The following is a 17,775-nucleotide window of genomic DNA, read 5'->3' on the forward strand; positions in this document are numbered from 1 at the left end:
GCCCCTTAATTAAGTTCTACATTTAAAGTAATGCTTGTGTGTATAGGCCTAATTCCAGCAGTGGACGTCCTCTGGCTGATATGATTGTGTGCAAAGTAAGGCAATTAAAACCTGTAATATATATATTATTATATTATCCCACCAAAAACTTTTTCATCTAAAATGTTGCTAAGACGAGAGACCATATTGGCTCGCATTGTCAAAAAGTTATTAGATCTCATGTAGAGCCAAGCTTCTATAACTCTACATGCCCTAACTTTACAAGCCCTGTCTTCACATGCTCTACACCTTACTCGAAATATGAGGCTTGGCCGTTTCGCTACCGTCACACGGGTGTAAGGTCAAAAATGTATTCACTGATCATTGCTTTCCTTTTATACAATAGTTCTTGTAGTAATATTTCAAATGTGTATAGATAAATACACATTTGGAAATAACATGCAGTAAAGAATAACAAAAGGTGAGTTGGGTTTAACAAATCATTTTCCCAATATTTCGTAAGATTACACTCTCCCTAAGTATACCCTACCTGTATCACGGAGTCGCCCACATTTCTTTGTTTTTATCGAGTCCGTATAAACGTTACAGGTGCATCTCTAAAGGGCAGGTGTGTTTGTTTAAGATCATCTAAATTGTCCAATTAACATTGACTGAGCCGTCTCCGATCCCTGGGACGATTTGAAAGTGAGAATTTTTGATATTGAAACTGCAATTATTTTAAAGGTTTTTTATTGTTGAAAATTATGAAAAATACGTACACTGTTAATGATACGGCATATGTAAAATGAAAAGCACTTATTTAATAATTAAAACTACTTAATATTTAGTTAATTCGACAGGCAGTGCGGTTGTCATAATGTATTAACGCCAGTTTTAAGCATCGGCATTATGGTCGCGGATATGCATACGTCAAAGGAATAAAATTAAATATTTTAAAGATAATTTTAACCATTTTACAAATATCATTATTGTTCTAGCATAAAAATGATAAATCAGCACAACACTAATGGGATTATTATTATCGAAATAAATTGGTCTGATATCAGCGGAAACATTAGCAAATTAAAAGACAAATATGTAATTAGATTTGGCATTAGGTACTTCGTGATTAGGTAAGTATTATAATTATAATAGCATTTAGTTGAATATGGTCAATGTGTTCTGTGTTATAATTCCGAAAACCGTTATGAATTACATTCCTTTGATCAGCCGTTGGCGTTTAAACTATGTACATTGAAACCTGGATAAATGAAATCTCAAGGGACCGGCAATTATGTGTCAATTAACCAGGTTTTTCATTTAGGCAGGTCGTGCCAATTAAGGAGGTTCAAAAAATCGGTACTTAATTACATAACAACTACTTATTATTGCTCCAACGTGTAGAAAACATGGAATAAATGGTTGTACTATTAATTAGCTATTGCTGTTTTATTAAGGCATACTGGGCAGACAATTATTAAAATTCATCATTTAGGTGCAAATCTTATTATTTTGTTATTGTATTAAAAATGATCTATTTCAGAAAAGTTGCATTAGAGAGTCTAATGACTCTGATAAAGGCTGCATTTTGTCATCACTGTACTAATTAAATCTATTTTTAATTACTATCTAGAGATTAAACTACAACTGAACATTTTAATATACGGCAGCACAGAACCAAATACACCAAAAATACTTACATTACTACACAATTCATGAGAATAATAATTATAATCTAATTCTAAACCAGGCCATGATGGCCCAAGATGTCATTTTAACACGTTAATCCCCATCCAAAAAGGTATGACCAAGGACCGAATACCGGTAATAATTTTAATACAAATTAATCGGTACGAGTATTAATTTTTGGTATCATGATTGCTTATGTATATTTCTTGCACTTAATTTAGCTAATCTGCTCAATCATTATCCTTACCTAAATACTATTCTATAATATCAAAGAAATATTGTGAATGCTATGAGATATTTTGAATTTTAGTTATACCGGTAACGGTCCCTGGATATGACAACGTCACACGTCCAATTGTGCTTTCACTTTGAAGTTGTGAACCCATAGTGGAAGCACGGACTCCTGAAAAAAGCTCATGCCCTCACATTGGGGGCACCCGGACAGGGAACGTGTTAAGGAATAAGTCATACCTAATACTACTGAAACTTATACCTACTTATCAAATATTGTTTTTATATTTTTTCCAGGGTACGATGATAGACAATTCAATGTAATCAGAATCAGAAATTATTTATTTGCATTGATACAGTATGGGGATGTTACAATATATGGTGTTACAGATCTTGTACCTAGCTTGCATGCAAGCGTGCAAATTCATCATTATAATCATAAATTTAAATAAATATAAAATTTTGCGACATTTGGCATTTTTAGGTTACAAACTGTATGGAGATGACATCTATCATCGCACCCTTCCAGTTTCAATATTATACTACCAAAATTACCTAACCTAAAGTAAGTTTAGACAATGCAAATAAATAAGATGGTTCTTAACAGAGCAAAACGTACTTTTGTTAGCGTTACAGTCAAAACAAAATTAAACTAAATAAATTTACTTTCTAAACAATGTTGTAGTCTTGAATTTTCTAATGATGACAACTAGTTCGAAATGTTGTCATTAATTAGTTCGTAGTGAAATATCGTCTTTCATCTGCAAACAAATATCTTTTTCCCCGCACCAGTTGTTATTTTATAAGATGAAACTCACGGTATTGTTTTTTTTTCAGAAATTATTTGCGGCGGTAGCACTAGCCACGTTCGCGTTGGTGACCGATGGCTGTAGGAGATCAGCTACGCACGCCAAAGCTTCAGTTCAGACGCATCAGGAGTGGTTGGCGGCGGCAGTGGCAGCAGCTACGCTCGCGTTGGTTATGGGGGGTTGCGGTAACAGCAGGTCGGCTAGGCGGCCCGCCTCGCGCAGCCCGGACAGAAACGCGCCGTGCACCGTAGCCGGATAGTTGCGCATTGTGTGTTCACCTGGTTAATGAGAGAAATTTCTGAATATACGTATCAGAAAGGCTACCATGTTACCGTTTGTCACCATGTGCAGTGCATCAACGAGATTGTATAAGGATATTAAACTAGGTTAATTTAATTAATGCCGGTACCTTACGGTAAACTGTTAAGATTTCCTGTATCCGAAACAAGATAAATTCGCCTTTTATTTTGCTCTATAAAAAGGTATACTAAAAAATGAATAAGTTCATTAATAATATCGTTTATCGATCGCAACTGACTTTCATTATTTCCACGCTATGTTTATGACATACAATAAATAATTGTCATACCTGGGAGACAGACGATAACTAGCCATAACATTTTCACAGAGTTTCATAAATTGCAAAACGTACCAGCAAAGAAGAGCCTATTCTCCCCCGGAGAGGCCCCGGGCACCGGAGCAGCGAGCAAATCATAGTCAGTGCCCGACGAACCGACCGCCACAAAGCTGTACGAGCCGCGCGCGTACGGGTCCGCCCGCCATCTGAAACACACGCGGGCTTTGAGCGGATTCAACCAAAACAAGGCCAGTGCTTTTTGACTTTAATTAACACCCGTTCAAACGAGCGTCCGATTCTAGCTCGAGTTTAGTGGCCGAACCATTAACTGCGTTGAACAGGTAATTGTCAAAGGAAAATTAACACATTTTGTAATGAATAAGGAATGCACCATTTAGAATCTCAATTGAGTCATTAAAAAGCAGAACACATAATACCCCTGAAAATACAACATGGACTGCAGTTATATACATAGTTTGTCAAAGGATTATCTCATTTAATCAATCATAGACAGACATTTAATTTAATTACGTATTATAATAAAATACAAATTGTTTACAAAATATTCGCTTTATATTAGATACTGTTCATTCTAAGTTTTTGACGATTTCTACACGAACGGCTACTTGGACTATAGCTACCTGGTGACGACACATTCCTTGGGCTGCGGCACGGCCGCGTGGCCGAAGATGCTCTTGAGCACGGCGATGCAGCGGCCGACGATGACGTCATCCGTCACGTTCTCCATCACGGCCGCCGCCTCCCCCGCCACCAGCGCCAGCAGCACCGGCGCGCTGTACAGGTTCCAGAAGAGGAACAGCTCGCCTGCAACCGAACAGTAAAATAAACAAGGCTTGAAATCATTAGAAGTACCGATAGATGTTATGTCGGTCAGCAAAATGTAATCAACGCGTGTCGATATCTTAGTATAGGTTGGAGCACGCGCTGAGTCGCTGTATTCGGGTATAGGTAGAATGCCGTGTAACTTCTAAAATAATTTATGGGTAATTTCAGAACTACCCGGCATTGCGGAGTCAGTACTCTGAATTACACGTTACGAGTCCTAAAACTAACAGTAAAGTTATAAGCAGCTATTATGAAAACGGTTTTAAACACTTAGAAAAGCGGACAGATACACAATTTCTGGTTCTCAGTAAACATTTATAATATTTTATTTAAAGCTGTCTTTTTCGGTTCAATGATCTACATAATGGTTTCCTGGAATATGAACAAATATTGACAAACATTATTGCCCAATTCCTGGGAAATAATAATTGATAACGTGAGGGGGATATAAGATTCATTTTGTACGGTCGGTACCAATTAGTTCTTGAGGCCTCCTCCGAGTTTCAAAATTTACATGTATCCATTTTATTAATTAACTGTACTTAGTCAACCATCCAATAAACAAACAGAGCAGTGTACCATGTCTGGGCTACCTCAACTTGTCCGACACATTAAATACATGTTAATAATTACTTTACATTAACTTTATTACGTGTTACGTTACTTTTACCGTTAAGACAAAATGTTCTTAACGAGCTACCGTAGACGAATGCGAGCAAGGTCGATGGGATAAAACAATTATGCAAAACAGCACAGTTGAACAATTGTGGCTGGAGCTGAAGTTAAAAGGATCGTTGCGGACGCTATTTTCTCACATAATTCTTGAGACGACACGAGCGATAACAATTTATCAGATATCCAACCTCCTTTAGCCCGAAAATGTTAAATTGGCTACTATTTAAAAAAAGGCCCGTTTACATTGTTCGGGCATTCCCAGCCAAGGCGCAGGGGGGTTTAATGAAGTTAGCAGAGCACACAACAAAGACGGTAAGGAGGTGAACTAAACCAGAACGTAAAAAAGCTTGTCTTGACTCTGGAAGTGATTTATCGTCAGTCGCCCTCCGGGTTCCCGCAGGTAGCGTTAATTATTCAGCTTTTAATTCTTTATCACGGCCCCTTCTGTATCAAAGTTTTACACTATTTACACGGTATAATGATTTACGAGAGAGTGAGCGTGTACTAGTAGGGTGTAAGAAGGGTTAATTTGCGGAGATTCCTCAGGCGCTGCATTAATATTGATGAGTCGGTTGTTTGTCGCGAACATGCACTTCGGAGAGCTGCCGCGGTTCGGAGGATCATGGTGAGTGCGCGTTGAATAAATGCCGATGAATGTGCATCTCGTTTATCTGCTGCAATAATCTCCACCTAGCTGCGTTTCAATATATTTTACCCATGTTTCATTGATAATAAAATGCGTAAATGAATATACTGAAATCGTTGGCCAGGTCGAACTCAGTGTACGAAATGAATACAAGGTCCAATGCAAATATGTGACACTAAGTAGATGGTACGGGTTACTATTGTAACTAAGATAAATATGTTCAGAGTTCACAATCTATTCACTATATAATTATGACGTCACAATCAGTTTGCGGCAAGCTGAAGACAGGGCGCTATGGCGCTCTTTAGGGGAGGGCTATGTCCAGCAGTTGACTAATATAGCCTGATGATGATGATGATGATGAATCAGTTTGTGAATTTCAAAAAAGCTAAAGTCCTCCTACCTCTGCTCGCTGTCGTAGTGCCAACATGGCCGAAGAGATTGGCGCTGGGGTCCCAAAATGTTCTTTCGAAGCATAGCACTACTTTGTTCAGGTTTCCATAGCCCAGACGCTTGATAGCAGCCACCTAGAGTTAAAAAGTTCCAATGAGATACCAAAATCAAAAAAAGTATCAAAAATTTAAAGGCCTGACTGGTACAGGTTGGATTTTTAAAAAACGCGGCACTGAGGGCAGCTACCAGATCCCATCCTGTATTACTATTACCAGGTATTTTATGTAAACACGAGTTAGTAAAACAGTTTTTGAGATTACGATGCTCTGATGCTCTTCGTTCCCAATATATATAAGATATTGAAATATTTTCAATGTTGCTTTCAGATACGTATTGTAAAAAAATATCGACGTCCAAATAAGACATGATAAAAGGTAAGTAAGTAAGCCAGTTTTGTAGAAATTTGGAGGAACATTATACTCCTTGCCCGGTGTCTAAAATATATGTAATAGAAAAGATAGCAGCCATTACTCAATCAAAACCACATTGAGGCATTTAAGGAATAGGTAAAAAAAACAAAGAGTCTCACCTTCCAATCCGGTAATGGAGGGTCAAAATTAACGAAGTTTTGTTGGTTTTGCCCGCTGTTCGCCACAGCTACTTTCAAGACGCCGAGAGGCAAAGTGCAAAGAACCACATCACCTGAAAAAAAAAACACGAGTGAATTTTCTTTTCCATTATCGATTCCACGATTTTCCTCATAAAAGAAGGTTTCTCGATTGTAACTAGAGGCGTCTGTCTCAATTTCAAACGCTTTCGATCTATAGGTATGGAGATTTATAAAGAATGTTGGAAAACGTAATACGGGTGGAGTCCACTATTTTTTAGGGTTCCGTACCCAAAGGGTAAAACCGGACCCTATTACTAAGACTCCGCTGTCCGTCCGTCCGTACGGCAGTTGAAATTTTCAGATGTTGCCGCTATAACAACAAATACTAAAAAGTACGGAACCCTCGGTGGGCGAGTCCGACTCGCACTTGTCCGGTTTTTAGTAATTCATCCAGCAGGTACCCAACGTCAAAGGATATAAAGCCTAATTTTCTGATTAAACTGCGTAGGTATAGATTTTCTATTAGCTTGCGTGATAAAATCGTGAAAAAAGCTGTTTAGTTAATGTCCACAGGCGTGATAGCTTTTGTTTTAAAATATGTTTCTTGGGTATTTTAGTACAATATAGCAGGAGGAGAATCACGAAAGACACGTGATTTACTGTAAGATAACTTTTTTTATATTAATTGCAAGTATTAAATTTTATTGTAGCGTTCCACTGCTGGGCAAAGGCCTCTCCCCCTGATTTCCACAAAAGGCAAAAAAATAATAGGCAAATAAAAATTAATCATTCTATTATTATAACTCCCGTTTTCGATAAAGTTCATCTCTCTTAAGGATAAATAGTTCGAGAAAACTAAGGTTTCCCCAAACAAAGAGCACTTAATTGAGTATGTGGGGAGGGCGTGTTTGCAGGCCAGATCGGGGCTTTCACGCTGATTACTCTGCGGCCTGCAGCGGCGCTTGTTCAAAGGTTCATGTGATTTTATTACACTGTCAAAATGTATGATGGAGCATTGTGTCAACATTTCATACCGTTGGTAAGAAATGGGACATTCTAATAAAATGTATATCTTAGAACATGGACAGACGTACCACGCGAGAAGTATAAGATGTTGCACCTGCAATCAACAGCTGAAGTAGATGGCGTTGTACGGCGCCATATGCTTTGAGATACCCGTATTCTCAAAAGTTAGCGCTTGACAACCTAAGTTACCGCATAATGTAAGTACGGGGCCGTTGCAGATACATTATGTAATTTCGACTTTTGCTAACAAATTATCTCTTAAATGTACCATTTATCGACACTAGCGATGTACTAAGAAAGTTAACAAGTCCAAAACATTGAGTAATAAAGCAAACAAAGCCTTACAGAGTAGGTAAGAACTTGTAATTATTAAAATATTCCTCATGCATCAGATAATTCATATCGTCTCCTTTGAACTCCATGAAACCGCTCACTTCATTCTCTTCAACCACACGTGCTAGACAAAAATAGCACCGCCTCCTAAACGTCTAACTGGCTTTCACAATAGACTCCGCCCGTATGCAAATGTGGCGGCGTAGACTGCCTCATAAAGACTCCGCAATCCAAAGCGTTAACTAGGAATCGTGATCACAAAACATGGCGTTTTTTCAACTTTTAAGTTTTTACGTTGCGAGTAGTGCAAACACAGGGATAACTTACCCTATTTTCCTGCTGTGAAATGTATGATAATACTGATTTGTATTTGCATTTCTGTTTCGATCGTCAATGTAAGGCAAACCGTAATGACATATCGACCGCCCCTTGGGCTGATTAAATTCGAGCTCTCACGGGCCTATCCGTCCCGGCTCTACGTACAGAGTTCAGAAGTTAATTACTAACAGTAAATTGAAAGTCTAAAACCTCTTAAACGGAAACTATCTTCAACAATGAAAAATAAAAACTAGAAGTGATTTACATACATACATGCAGTAAATGTAAATGAAACTGAGCGGTTAAGCTTTCAGACCAATGAGTGGTGACCAGAGTCCTCTTATATGCTTTATCTAATAGGTAGGTGATCAGTGATGGCGGAAGAGCCTCCGGCGAGGGAGTGGGGTCGATCGGGCCCGCCGGGTCAACACGGCCCGACCGTATTTTTGCGCGTCGTCAAAGTGAAATTAACGCGTTAGAATTGCAAATCATTCCGCGACAAAGAAATGACAAGGAGCCGAAGGCGCTGTGGATTTTTCTCATAACGCGCATTATCGCGACAACGTACTCTTGCTTTGTTTTTCGCTTCAATATTGAGGGCGACGGAGTTCGGTTTTTTCGCCCGCAAATGTAAAGATTATAACACAGCGGCGCCGGAAGGTAAAGTCGGTATCGGGTTGCTTTTCATTAACTGTTCACTTCCACCGACCCAATTTTGGATACACGAGAACTAAATTATAAACACCGCAACTCCGAAGCGTCACCGTAATGAAAAACAGTCCCCACGCCAAAAAGTCGAATTCAATAATTATTATTAATTAGTATTTCAAGCTTGCGCTTTATGAGATTTGGAGTTCATAAACAGATTTATTATTGGGATTTATATAGGCACTTTCAATACTGTTAGAGTTGGATTGGATCTCGTATTTGACCGCAGAAAGTTTTTAACGAGTTTTGCAACTAGCTTTACCCTTGAACACTTGCGGTTGGCTCTGGTTGCGGGGGTTGACCGCCTTGACGGTGACCCCGGGGCCACCGTACTGAATGTCGGTGACTGCGGTGCCCAGCCTGATGTCCAGACCTTCGGAGAGAGCCACCGGGACACAGGAGTAACCGTTGCGCACTGAAACAAAACAAAATCAAAAAGTGATGCGACTTTTCAATAAATAATATTACTTTCACAGTGTTTAGGTATAAGGAGACGAGTACAAAAATGTGTACAGATAGATAGATGCGCTCCTTACAGGCAATAAAACAGTTAACTACCTTAAGGGGCCCACTGATTAACAATCCCCCGGACGGTATCGGCCTGTCAGAACAAAATTTTGACAGTTCCGAACAACTGACAGGCCGATACTGTCCGGCGGACTGTTAATCAGTGGGCCCCTTAATAAGATTGACAGGTTACATTACTTATATGCATTTGTGTGACAAACATCGTAATACGCCTATATTTTTATGTCTACATTTTAAAAAACTTAGATCTTGAATCTAAGTAACGTTTAAGTAAGCCCTATTCTTTCCCTAATCCCCAGACTTAGTACTTAAACGGTTCTAGGTAAAGCAATTGATAAAGTGCATACAAACTGGGACCGCAACGCAACTTTACTTTCAATTAAGTTGATAGCGGGGACGTACCTACTTCTATTGTGCTTTAATAACGTTAAGTGGATTTCTTACTCCAATTAAATTGGCGCGGACGGAGATGAAAGAAGAAATGTAATATTTTGGGAGTCTTTCACAAATAAAGAGCTTTCAGGTTTATGACATTTATATATATTTTTTGGATACATTTACTCTCTGATAAATTGTATTTGTGTTTGAAACTTATGTAGTTATCTAGAAATCAAATAAACTCAATTATCAGATTCGATTTGACTCTCGACCTTACTGAAATAAAGCTTACGAATCTGCCTCTTGTAGTTAATTAGGTTTGTTCTCTTTCTTACTTTTACGAACACAAATGTCGAAAATGACAGACTAGGATAAATTATTATAATGTCATTTAATGACAAGATAAACAAGCGCTTTTCTGGGCCATATAAAGAAAGATTTAAGACACTGTTTTTTAATTAAAAAAAAATAGGAACTTTCTACTCACAATTTCGATAATTCTAATAAAAGAAGAAAGTATTTTTGATACCATATTTATTATTTTATGCGGATAACGTAAGGACGACGGAAACGAAAGTTTATGGAAATTTTGTTTTTTTTTTTTTTCAATTCTACCTACACACTTAATATTTGACTGGAATAAACTTCCTAATTGCCATCTATAAACAAAATACTAAACGAAGTTATCTAAAAATCACAAAACCATAACGATCGAACCCGTCTTAAGCTTTGTAAATTAGATCAGTAGCCTTAAATCTCCAGCCAAGTAACCCAATTCGACCGCGATACGAGAACGGCATTAAGTAACGAAACAAAGTAACGCTGTAATGTAACGTTAGTGTCACAGCCGTAACGAACTCAGACCCTCTTAATTTAACTATATCTAGAGCTAATCCCGTTATATTGTTACAATATTTAGGTTGCTTAGTTAGTCTACATACACAATATAAATAAAAACAGTATTTTGAATTTGGTCAAAATCACTGTTACCCTTATAGCCTCGGCCTGCAACTTTTTTCACTTATAAATAGACTTTCAAAGTCATTTCTAAGCAGAGCTTTACAATGGGTATTCGAAAAACATAAATACATATGTTTCAAATTTGAATCCTTCAACGGTGGCTGTACGTTGTCCGACAGTTAGTAGAAGTACATATTTATACATATATAACGGAACTGTTCTTTATTTTTGGATAGCAGAGTACTTTTTAAATGTTTACACAGATTCGTTTTTATCATCATCATTGTACTTAGGTAAAAATATGCAGAAAATACACTAGGAACCTAAATCTAAAATGAAGGGACACATCGGCTCGGCTCCGAATTGCTGCGTGGTATTACACTTAGTTGCGTGCCCTATGCAGTCTATTGATTACCCTCGTAATTGTGCATTACAATTAACACTCTGTTTCAATCTAATTCGAAGCTTTTATTTAAAAACTGGATAAAGTAGCATTGCGTTTGTTTCACTGTTTTCTAAAACAAAGTCAAAGTCACCCTAATATCTACTATAGAACAAGGTTCAAATTAAAAATAAGGGAACTGTATGGTGGGCTTTACGACGTTACACCTGGATCTGTGTAGTTCGACATTTACAAATACTTTTGCATGTGTAAGTTACCAAGTTACTATACTGTCTAAGAGCTAGTACCGCACCTCAGAGCTGTATACGGGTGTTTTATCGCGGCTCAGTTTCGGGCTGTTTGCGCTTGCAGCCAGTTGCGGCGACAAGTCGCCATCGTTAAATGGTACATTGTTGGGGCGCGTCCGCTGGGGACAGACAATAGAAATGTGCTGGGGAAAGCTTTTGTGGACTACATAGCACACATTAGCTACATTTTGTGATGCATGTATGAGCCAAATAAAAAAAAAAAAAATTCATTTATTTCAAGCTACAAGGCTCATAATTTGTTGTTAACAGTTATATAAATAAATATGTCATTCCTAAAAATACTGTACAGTTGTTTAACGTTATCATTTATCAATTCCCATTAATTAATACTAATAAACAATAATTAAAATTGAATTTGAACTATTAAAATTAGAATAAATAAAACAATAAATAATACACTAAAAGCTACAAATTAATTAGTCCTAAAGCTACAAATTAATTAGTCCCAAAGGCATTCAAAACATAGACTTTATTCTATTATGATTTGTAGGTTTATTCTTTTAGACATTAGTCTTCGTCTTGATCGGGTCACTCTTGACAGAGCGGTCGTGGTCATCATTGGAAGTCTCCCTTTGTGACACGTTTGACGGCTCGCCTCCACTCCTCTCTGACGGCTGCGCGTTTGCAGACATATCAGTAAAATCTTTAAAATATAAAATATAAACATTTACTTACTAGCTGTAAAATTACATGCTAGAAGTATGAGTAATTATATATTGTCACCTAACCGTCCTGCCAGGTACATTTTGTTTGGGGAGTAAGGTGTGCGAAGCGTTGGGTATATGTGCAATTGTGGGGTCATATATGAAGAAGACGTCACCTTACCTACTTAAAGTACTTGGGGCGTTTTTCAAGGTATCATGCCATCAATGATGTCATCCGCTGGGCCCTTGGTAAAAATTCCTTATTCGTACGTTTAAGAACCTCCAAGGTTGAGCCGCACAGATAGCAAGAAGCCTGATGTTCTAAGGTCGATGCACCTCGTGGGCTGCAACGTATGTCAGTTCATTTGGACCGTCCTACTTGCATCTCAGTGTCAAGTACGCTGGGTCAGCCGCGGAGTATGTGGCCAAAATGAAGCATGCAAATTAAGTCTGCCCTGGGACAAATATACGACTTTGTGCCAATTGCAGTCGAGACGGGACCTTGGGCTTTGGAAGCCAATTCGTAAGGGATTTGGGTTGGCGGCTGAGGGACAGGGGTTTACTTTTATGTGTAAATATACCAATACTTGATAAAAATGAACGCTACATTCTCATTTTAACGTCTACAGAGATTGAACAAAACTGAAACGAAATCAATTTATACCGACAAAAGCTTTGAAACAAATGAGACTATTTTCATAGAACTTCTAAATTATTTTAATGTACCCTTGTACCTATCAAAATAATGTCCAACCTTCGCTGTAACTTAAGACATGACATTATTTTTACGCTTAGGCAAATCAGGACTATTCTTTTAAGAAGTTTGAAACTAAATACCAACTTCGTGCCTTTTTGACACATAATTAAAACTTATGGGTTTATTATAGGACAGTGGATCAGATGTATGTAATGTAGATCGTCGGTTGACAAGCAAAAGTCACTAACTAACACCATTGAAATTATTGGACAATAAACCGTGTTACAAGTGTAATAAAGTGCATTGTTACTTTATTTTTTTGGTAGAACTTAGTGACTTTTGCTTGTCACCCGACGAGATAATGCAGGGCAATCAAGAGTTTAGTACTATATTTGCCGTGGATTTACCAACTTGTGGATTTATTATGGAGCAGTTGATCAAACGTAGGACTTAATAGCCCTCTAACTAATGCCTCAATCAAAGAACTCCATCCACTGTCCGACTATTTAGACAGCAGGAATTAAGCTCGTTCACGGTCGTTAGTAGCATTCGATTCGGTCCAATCCGTTTGGTTAATTAAGGCATATACTCCTGTCTACTGTGATCATGGCAACTACTTAACTTCGCTACTGATAGACCAGTTAACTTTGATCTCCAATAACGAAAATAGCAAGTAAGTTCGGTGCTACAAGATTTTTTTTCTTTTGTGTAAATTATCCGGGAAAACAATAATTGCGTTATTTAGACCAAATTCATGTTTGGGGAATGTACTGGCCAACAAATTTTTTAACCAGGAAAAAAATATACATGCAAAGCAAATTAGCTTATGTATTTATTCAACATTAACTTCAAACTGAAATTGTTATTTAAAAGACTATAATTTAAAGAAATTTAAAGAAACACAATCATGCAAAAGATCATAATATAGATATATTATTTATATAAAAAAAGGAATAAGGTACATTTAATTATGAGTATAGTTCTTCTGAGTTACAGCCTGGGTGTAATTACAAATACCTAAATAACTACCATTCCATTACTATCGTCTAATCGTTAACTAAGGTTGTAAATAACAGGAGCGAATGAAATGCAGAATAATATGATTGTGTTTGGCGAACAAAAGTCTAAACTCGGCAATTATGAGCTCCGTCAATTTATACCGTTAATTCAATTGGCATTTTTATTGACTTACCGCTAACTACCCAAAAAGTATAAACCTCTGCATAAACTCGATCATTAAAACAATATGACTTCCTGATTCCCACTCAGTAAAAAACTTAAAACACAAATAATCGGGGGGCACGGCAGTGCCCCCGCCAAGTCGAGCGCGAAGCAAACACTGCCGTACCATCCTTTACTGGAACCATTTCGCCGCATTTTCAGGCCCCTATTTGAGAACCTCTGGATAAGACCAGAACGCAGAAATTTTGGTCATCCAGTAAGCTATAATCACATACTTAAAATCCAAAATTTCAAGTCTGTAGGTCATTTAGTTCCGAAGTTAAGCGAAAGCAAAGTTTCGCATTTATGAAACTCACTCATGATCATCAGAATAGAACTAGTACTTCCCATAAACTCAGAGAGCTGAAATTTGGTACAGAGTTAGGGTTTAATGGCCACATAAAGGGAAAACCTAAAAATATTGCAATATCAGTCACGTTTTAAAGATCTAAAAACTGCATAAGTAAGTTTGTAATCCCATATAAATATATGATATTACAAAGTTACTGTTGCAGTTCCTACAAATAGTAGGTAAAGTAAAGGTACACTACGATGTACGATGTGAGTATGAATGAAGATATGTTTAGTTATGATATGTGTATACATAGTATGGGTATGAGTACCCGAAAAGAAGGACTGCCTACAAAAAGAGATGAGATCCCATCAAAAACATTACATGTAAAAAGGTGCAAGTCTCGCAACGCTTTTACTACAAAAAAGTTTTGAGATGTAATGTGAAACCAAGTCGGTTATTTTAATCAGTGCCAGGGGGTGTTAAAACCGTATCAATAAGATATCTTTAATTTGTAATACGTATAATGACTTGGCCATCGCACAGCTGCATAATGACAAAAGGATCATCGTCACCTATTAAAAATAATTCTAATTGAACATAACGCTAGCGCTAATTGCAGTTTGAGCATTACACATATTTACGGTACGGTACGAGTAAAGCATTATGTGCGATTGCCAAGTCATTATATGATGATTAGTGACGGATTACTGATTATTATTTAATTATTAGTTTTAATGAATGGGCAATACGAAAAACTGTTGCTACTGTACAAGAATCAGAACGGGAAAAAAAGAAAAGAAAGATTTGTAATAATAAAAAAACTACTCCTAAAAAGAAAAAAAATGTGTTAAATAAGAAAATCTAATAAAATAAATCAATATGCCCACGTTTCTACAAAAAGAAGTGAAATCCCACCAAAAACATTCTGTAAAAAACTAGCCAAGTCTCGATGGAGCTGCTTGTTTATCTCTAAAAAGTAATGAAATCTAGACAAAGTCGTGCCAAGTCTAAGGTTCCTTACTGCGATTTCTTTATTATTATAGTTAATGTTGTGTGACTTGGCCGTTGAAGGGTACACAAGGGTACAAAACCAGGTGCTCCATGACACCATTGCATCAATCTGCCATTGCACCAAAAAGAAGTGTTTGTTTCAGGCTCGCCCATACATAAGTATTATTGAAATACGCAGCTTTATCAAGCCTACAATTGACTGGTTATTGAATCAACGTTTTCCAAGTGGCAATTTTCCATCGTCAATGGGTAGCGGTTCTGGCGACAGATTGGTGCAATGGTGTCATGGAGCACCTGGTTTTGTACCCTTGTGTACCCTTCAACGGCCAAGTCACACAACATTAACTATAATAATAAAGAAATCGCAGTAAGGAACCTTAGACTTGGCACGACTTTGTCTAGATTTCATTACTTTTTAGAGATAAACAAGCAGCTCCATCGAGACTTGGCTAGTTTTTTACAGAATGTTTTTGGTGGGATAGCTATTACCGCGTACGCATTCATCCTGAAAATCAGAAACGGACACAATCTCAAATATAAAGCACTAGAAGAGTTACGTCTTTCCTTGGGAACAAGCTTTGCCAAAGTGTACCAGATTTCGAGAACGTATCATTCAAATCGGTTGCCGAGATAATAAGATTTGATCGCTCGTGAAAACCAGTAAAAGAGCGTTTCGAGACTGCAATCTGTGTATAGTGTGGTTAAGATTCCCGCGGTCAAGTTAGACTGGTTCACCCCAGAAATAATTCACAAGCGTTCGCAAATCCAATGAGAATGCACAGCCGGGCCAATCAACATACAAGTCGCATTAACAAGACGTCTGGTTTACCGAAAGACCTGCCAATTTACCGTCCACCTGCACCGTGCCGTAACGTAACAATGTACCGTTTAGAACTGCCGCAAATGTTGGGCTTTCAAGTCAATGGGGCGATTTCAACATGTGGAAATTCGAAATCCTGCTTCTATTTATATATGTTGCCTAAGGGCCGGTACCGACGGACTGCAACCCGAATGTATGGGAACGTCGGCGGCGTGCAGATACAAGGAGTAAAAAATAATATTTATTTTTTTCGCCATTTCCTGTGTCACTTCAATGAAAAATTGTTTCAGATGATCAATAATGTGGCGGTACACATTATAAATTGTACACCTTGAAATAAGTCAAACCTGCAAGGCGTGCAAATCAAATTTACTATTATTTTTTTCAATAATCTACTTACTTTTACCAAAAAGTGAAATTGTCGCCATTACCGTAAGGGCAGCAGCGGGTTGAAGCATTTAAGATTCCTGCGCACAATGCCAAGCTCGCGATTTGCATAACCCTGTGTGATGCGAATTGGGAATAAAGTTAAACTTAGGTCATTACTTTTGTAGATAAGCCTGTTTATGCTGAGGCAGTGTGCTCAAATTAACGACCGTCGAATTTAATTCAGGAATCGGCCATTAACACAACACGGGGGGGAAATATTCGGCAATTCGTTCCCCAAAGAACATTAACTTAAGCGTAATTTAAATAATTTTACGTGGCGGTGAGCACAAACAGCTGTAATTAAAGGTATATTTTGCGAATGTACTAATAATAAATTACGCAGGGGCCACGCTTAGTGGACAAGATTAATGTAGCGAAAAAACGTCGGAGCGATACGTATTGCATGACTAAAGAGTTCTTGTCTCAGCGTTCCACTAGTAAATTGTCCTACTTATAGGTACCTATTACTAGAATTAACATAAAACGGTTCAAAGTTTCATGACCCGAAATTCCAAAATAAAATCTTGCGGGCCTATGTTCGGTAATTTAGTACTTAATTGTACGGCCAGTGCCCTGTTTATCAAAAGCTTGTAACTTGTAATACAAGTGGAAGTCCCTTTCTAACAAAAGCTGTCAAAAAGGGACTTCCACTTGTATTACAAGTTACAAGCTTTTGATAAACAGGGCATTTGTCTCACTGTCTGTTACCAGGCTGTAACTCATGAACCGTGATAGCTAGTGACACAGATGATATATTTCTGTTGCCGCTATAACAACAAATACTAAAAACAAAATAAAATAAATATTTTAGTGGGGCTCCTATACAACAAACGTGAGTTTTTGCCGTTTTTTGCGTAATGATGGCCGGGTTTTAGTTGTTATTAAAACTATATGTATTAGGTATCTGTTGTTCTGTGCCCTGTTTATCAAAAGCTTGTAACTTGTAATACAAGTGGAAGTCCCTTTTTGACAGCTTTTGTTAGAAAGGGACTTCCACTTGTATTACAAGTTACAAGCTTTTGATAAACAGGGCAAAAGACTGACGGACAGCGGAGTCTTAGTAATATGGTCCCGTTTTTACCCTTTGCGTACGTAACCCTAAAAAAATGTTTATAGTCTGAGTGAAATTTTAAACTGAGAATTATGAAACAAAAGCCGTGAATAAAATAATTTTAAATGGATGAGCTGAAACAATACATTCAGGCGCGCCTTCACGATGAGAAATTAACAATTGAATTGAC

At 37.6% G+C, this 17,775-nt stretch overlaps 1 protein-coding gene across 1 annotated transcript in view; it reads right to left on the minus strand.

The window, feature by feature from the left end:
* Window positions 1–624: 624 nt before the first annotated feature.
* Window positions 625–17,775, minus strand: part of LOC134668312 (lysine-specific histone demethylase 1A) — a 369,325-nt gene continuing 352,174 nt past the window's right edge. The window contains exons 13-18 of the mRNA XM_063525794.1: window positions 9,103–9,255; window positions 6,435–6,547; window positions 5,856–5,979; window positions 3,927–4,110; window positions 3,361–3,491; window positions 625–2,986 (exon numbers count right to left, since the gene is read on the minus strand). Coding sequence (XP_063381864.1) covers window positions 2,832–2,986; window positions 3,361–3,491; window positions 3,927–4,110; window positions 5,856–5,979; window positions 6,435–6,547; window positions 9,103–9,255 — 860 coding nt within the window. The 3' untranslated portion in view covers window positions 625–2,831. The remainder of the gene's footprint in view (window positions 2,987–3,360; window positions 3,492–3,926; window positions 4,111–5,855; window positions 5,980–6,434; window positions 6,548–9,102; window positions 9,256–17,775) is intronic.

The sequence above is a fragment of the Cydia fagiglandana genome, chromosome 10, assembly GCF_963556715.1.
Source record: "Cydia fagiglandana chromosome 10, ilCydFagi1.1, whole genome shotgun sequence".
Taxonomy (NCBI): domain Eukaryota; kingdom Metazoa; phylum Arthropoda; class Insecta; order Lepidoptera; family Tortricidae; genus Cydia; species Cydia fagiglandana.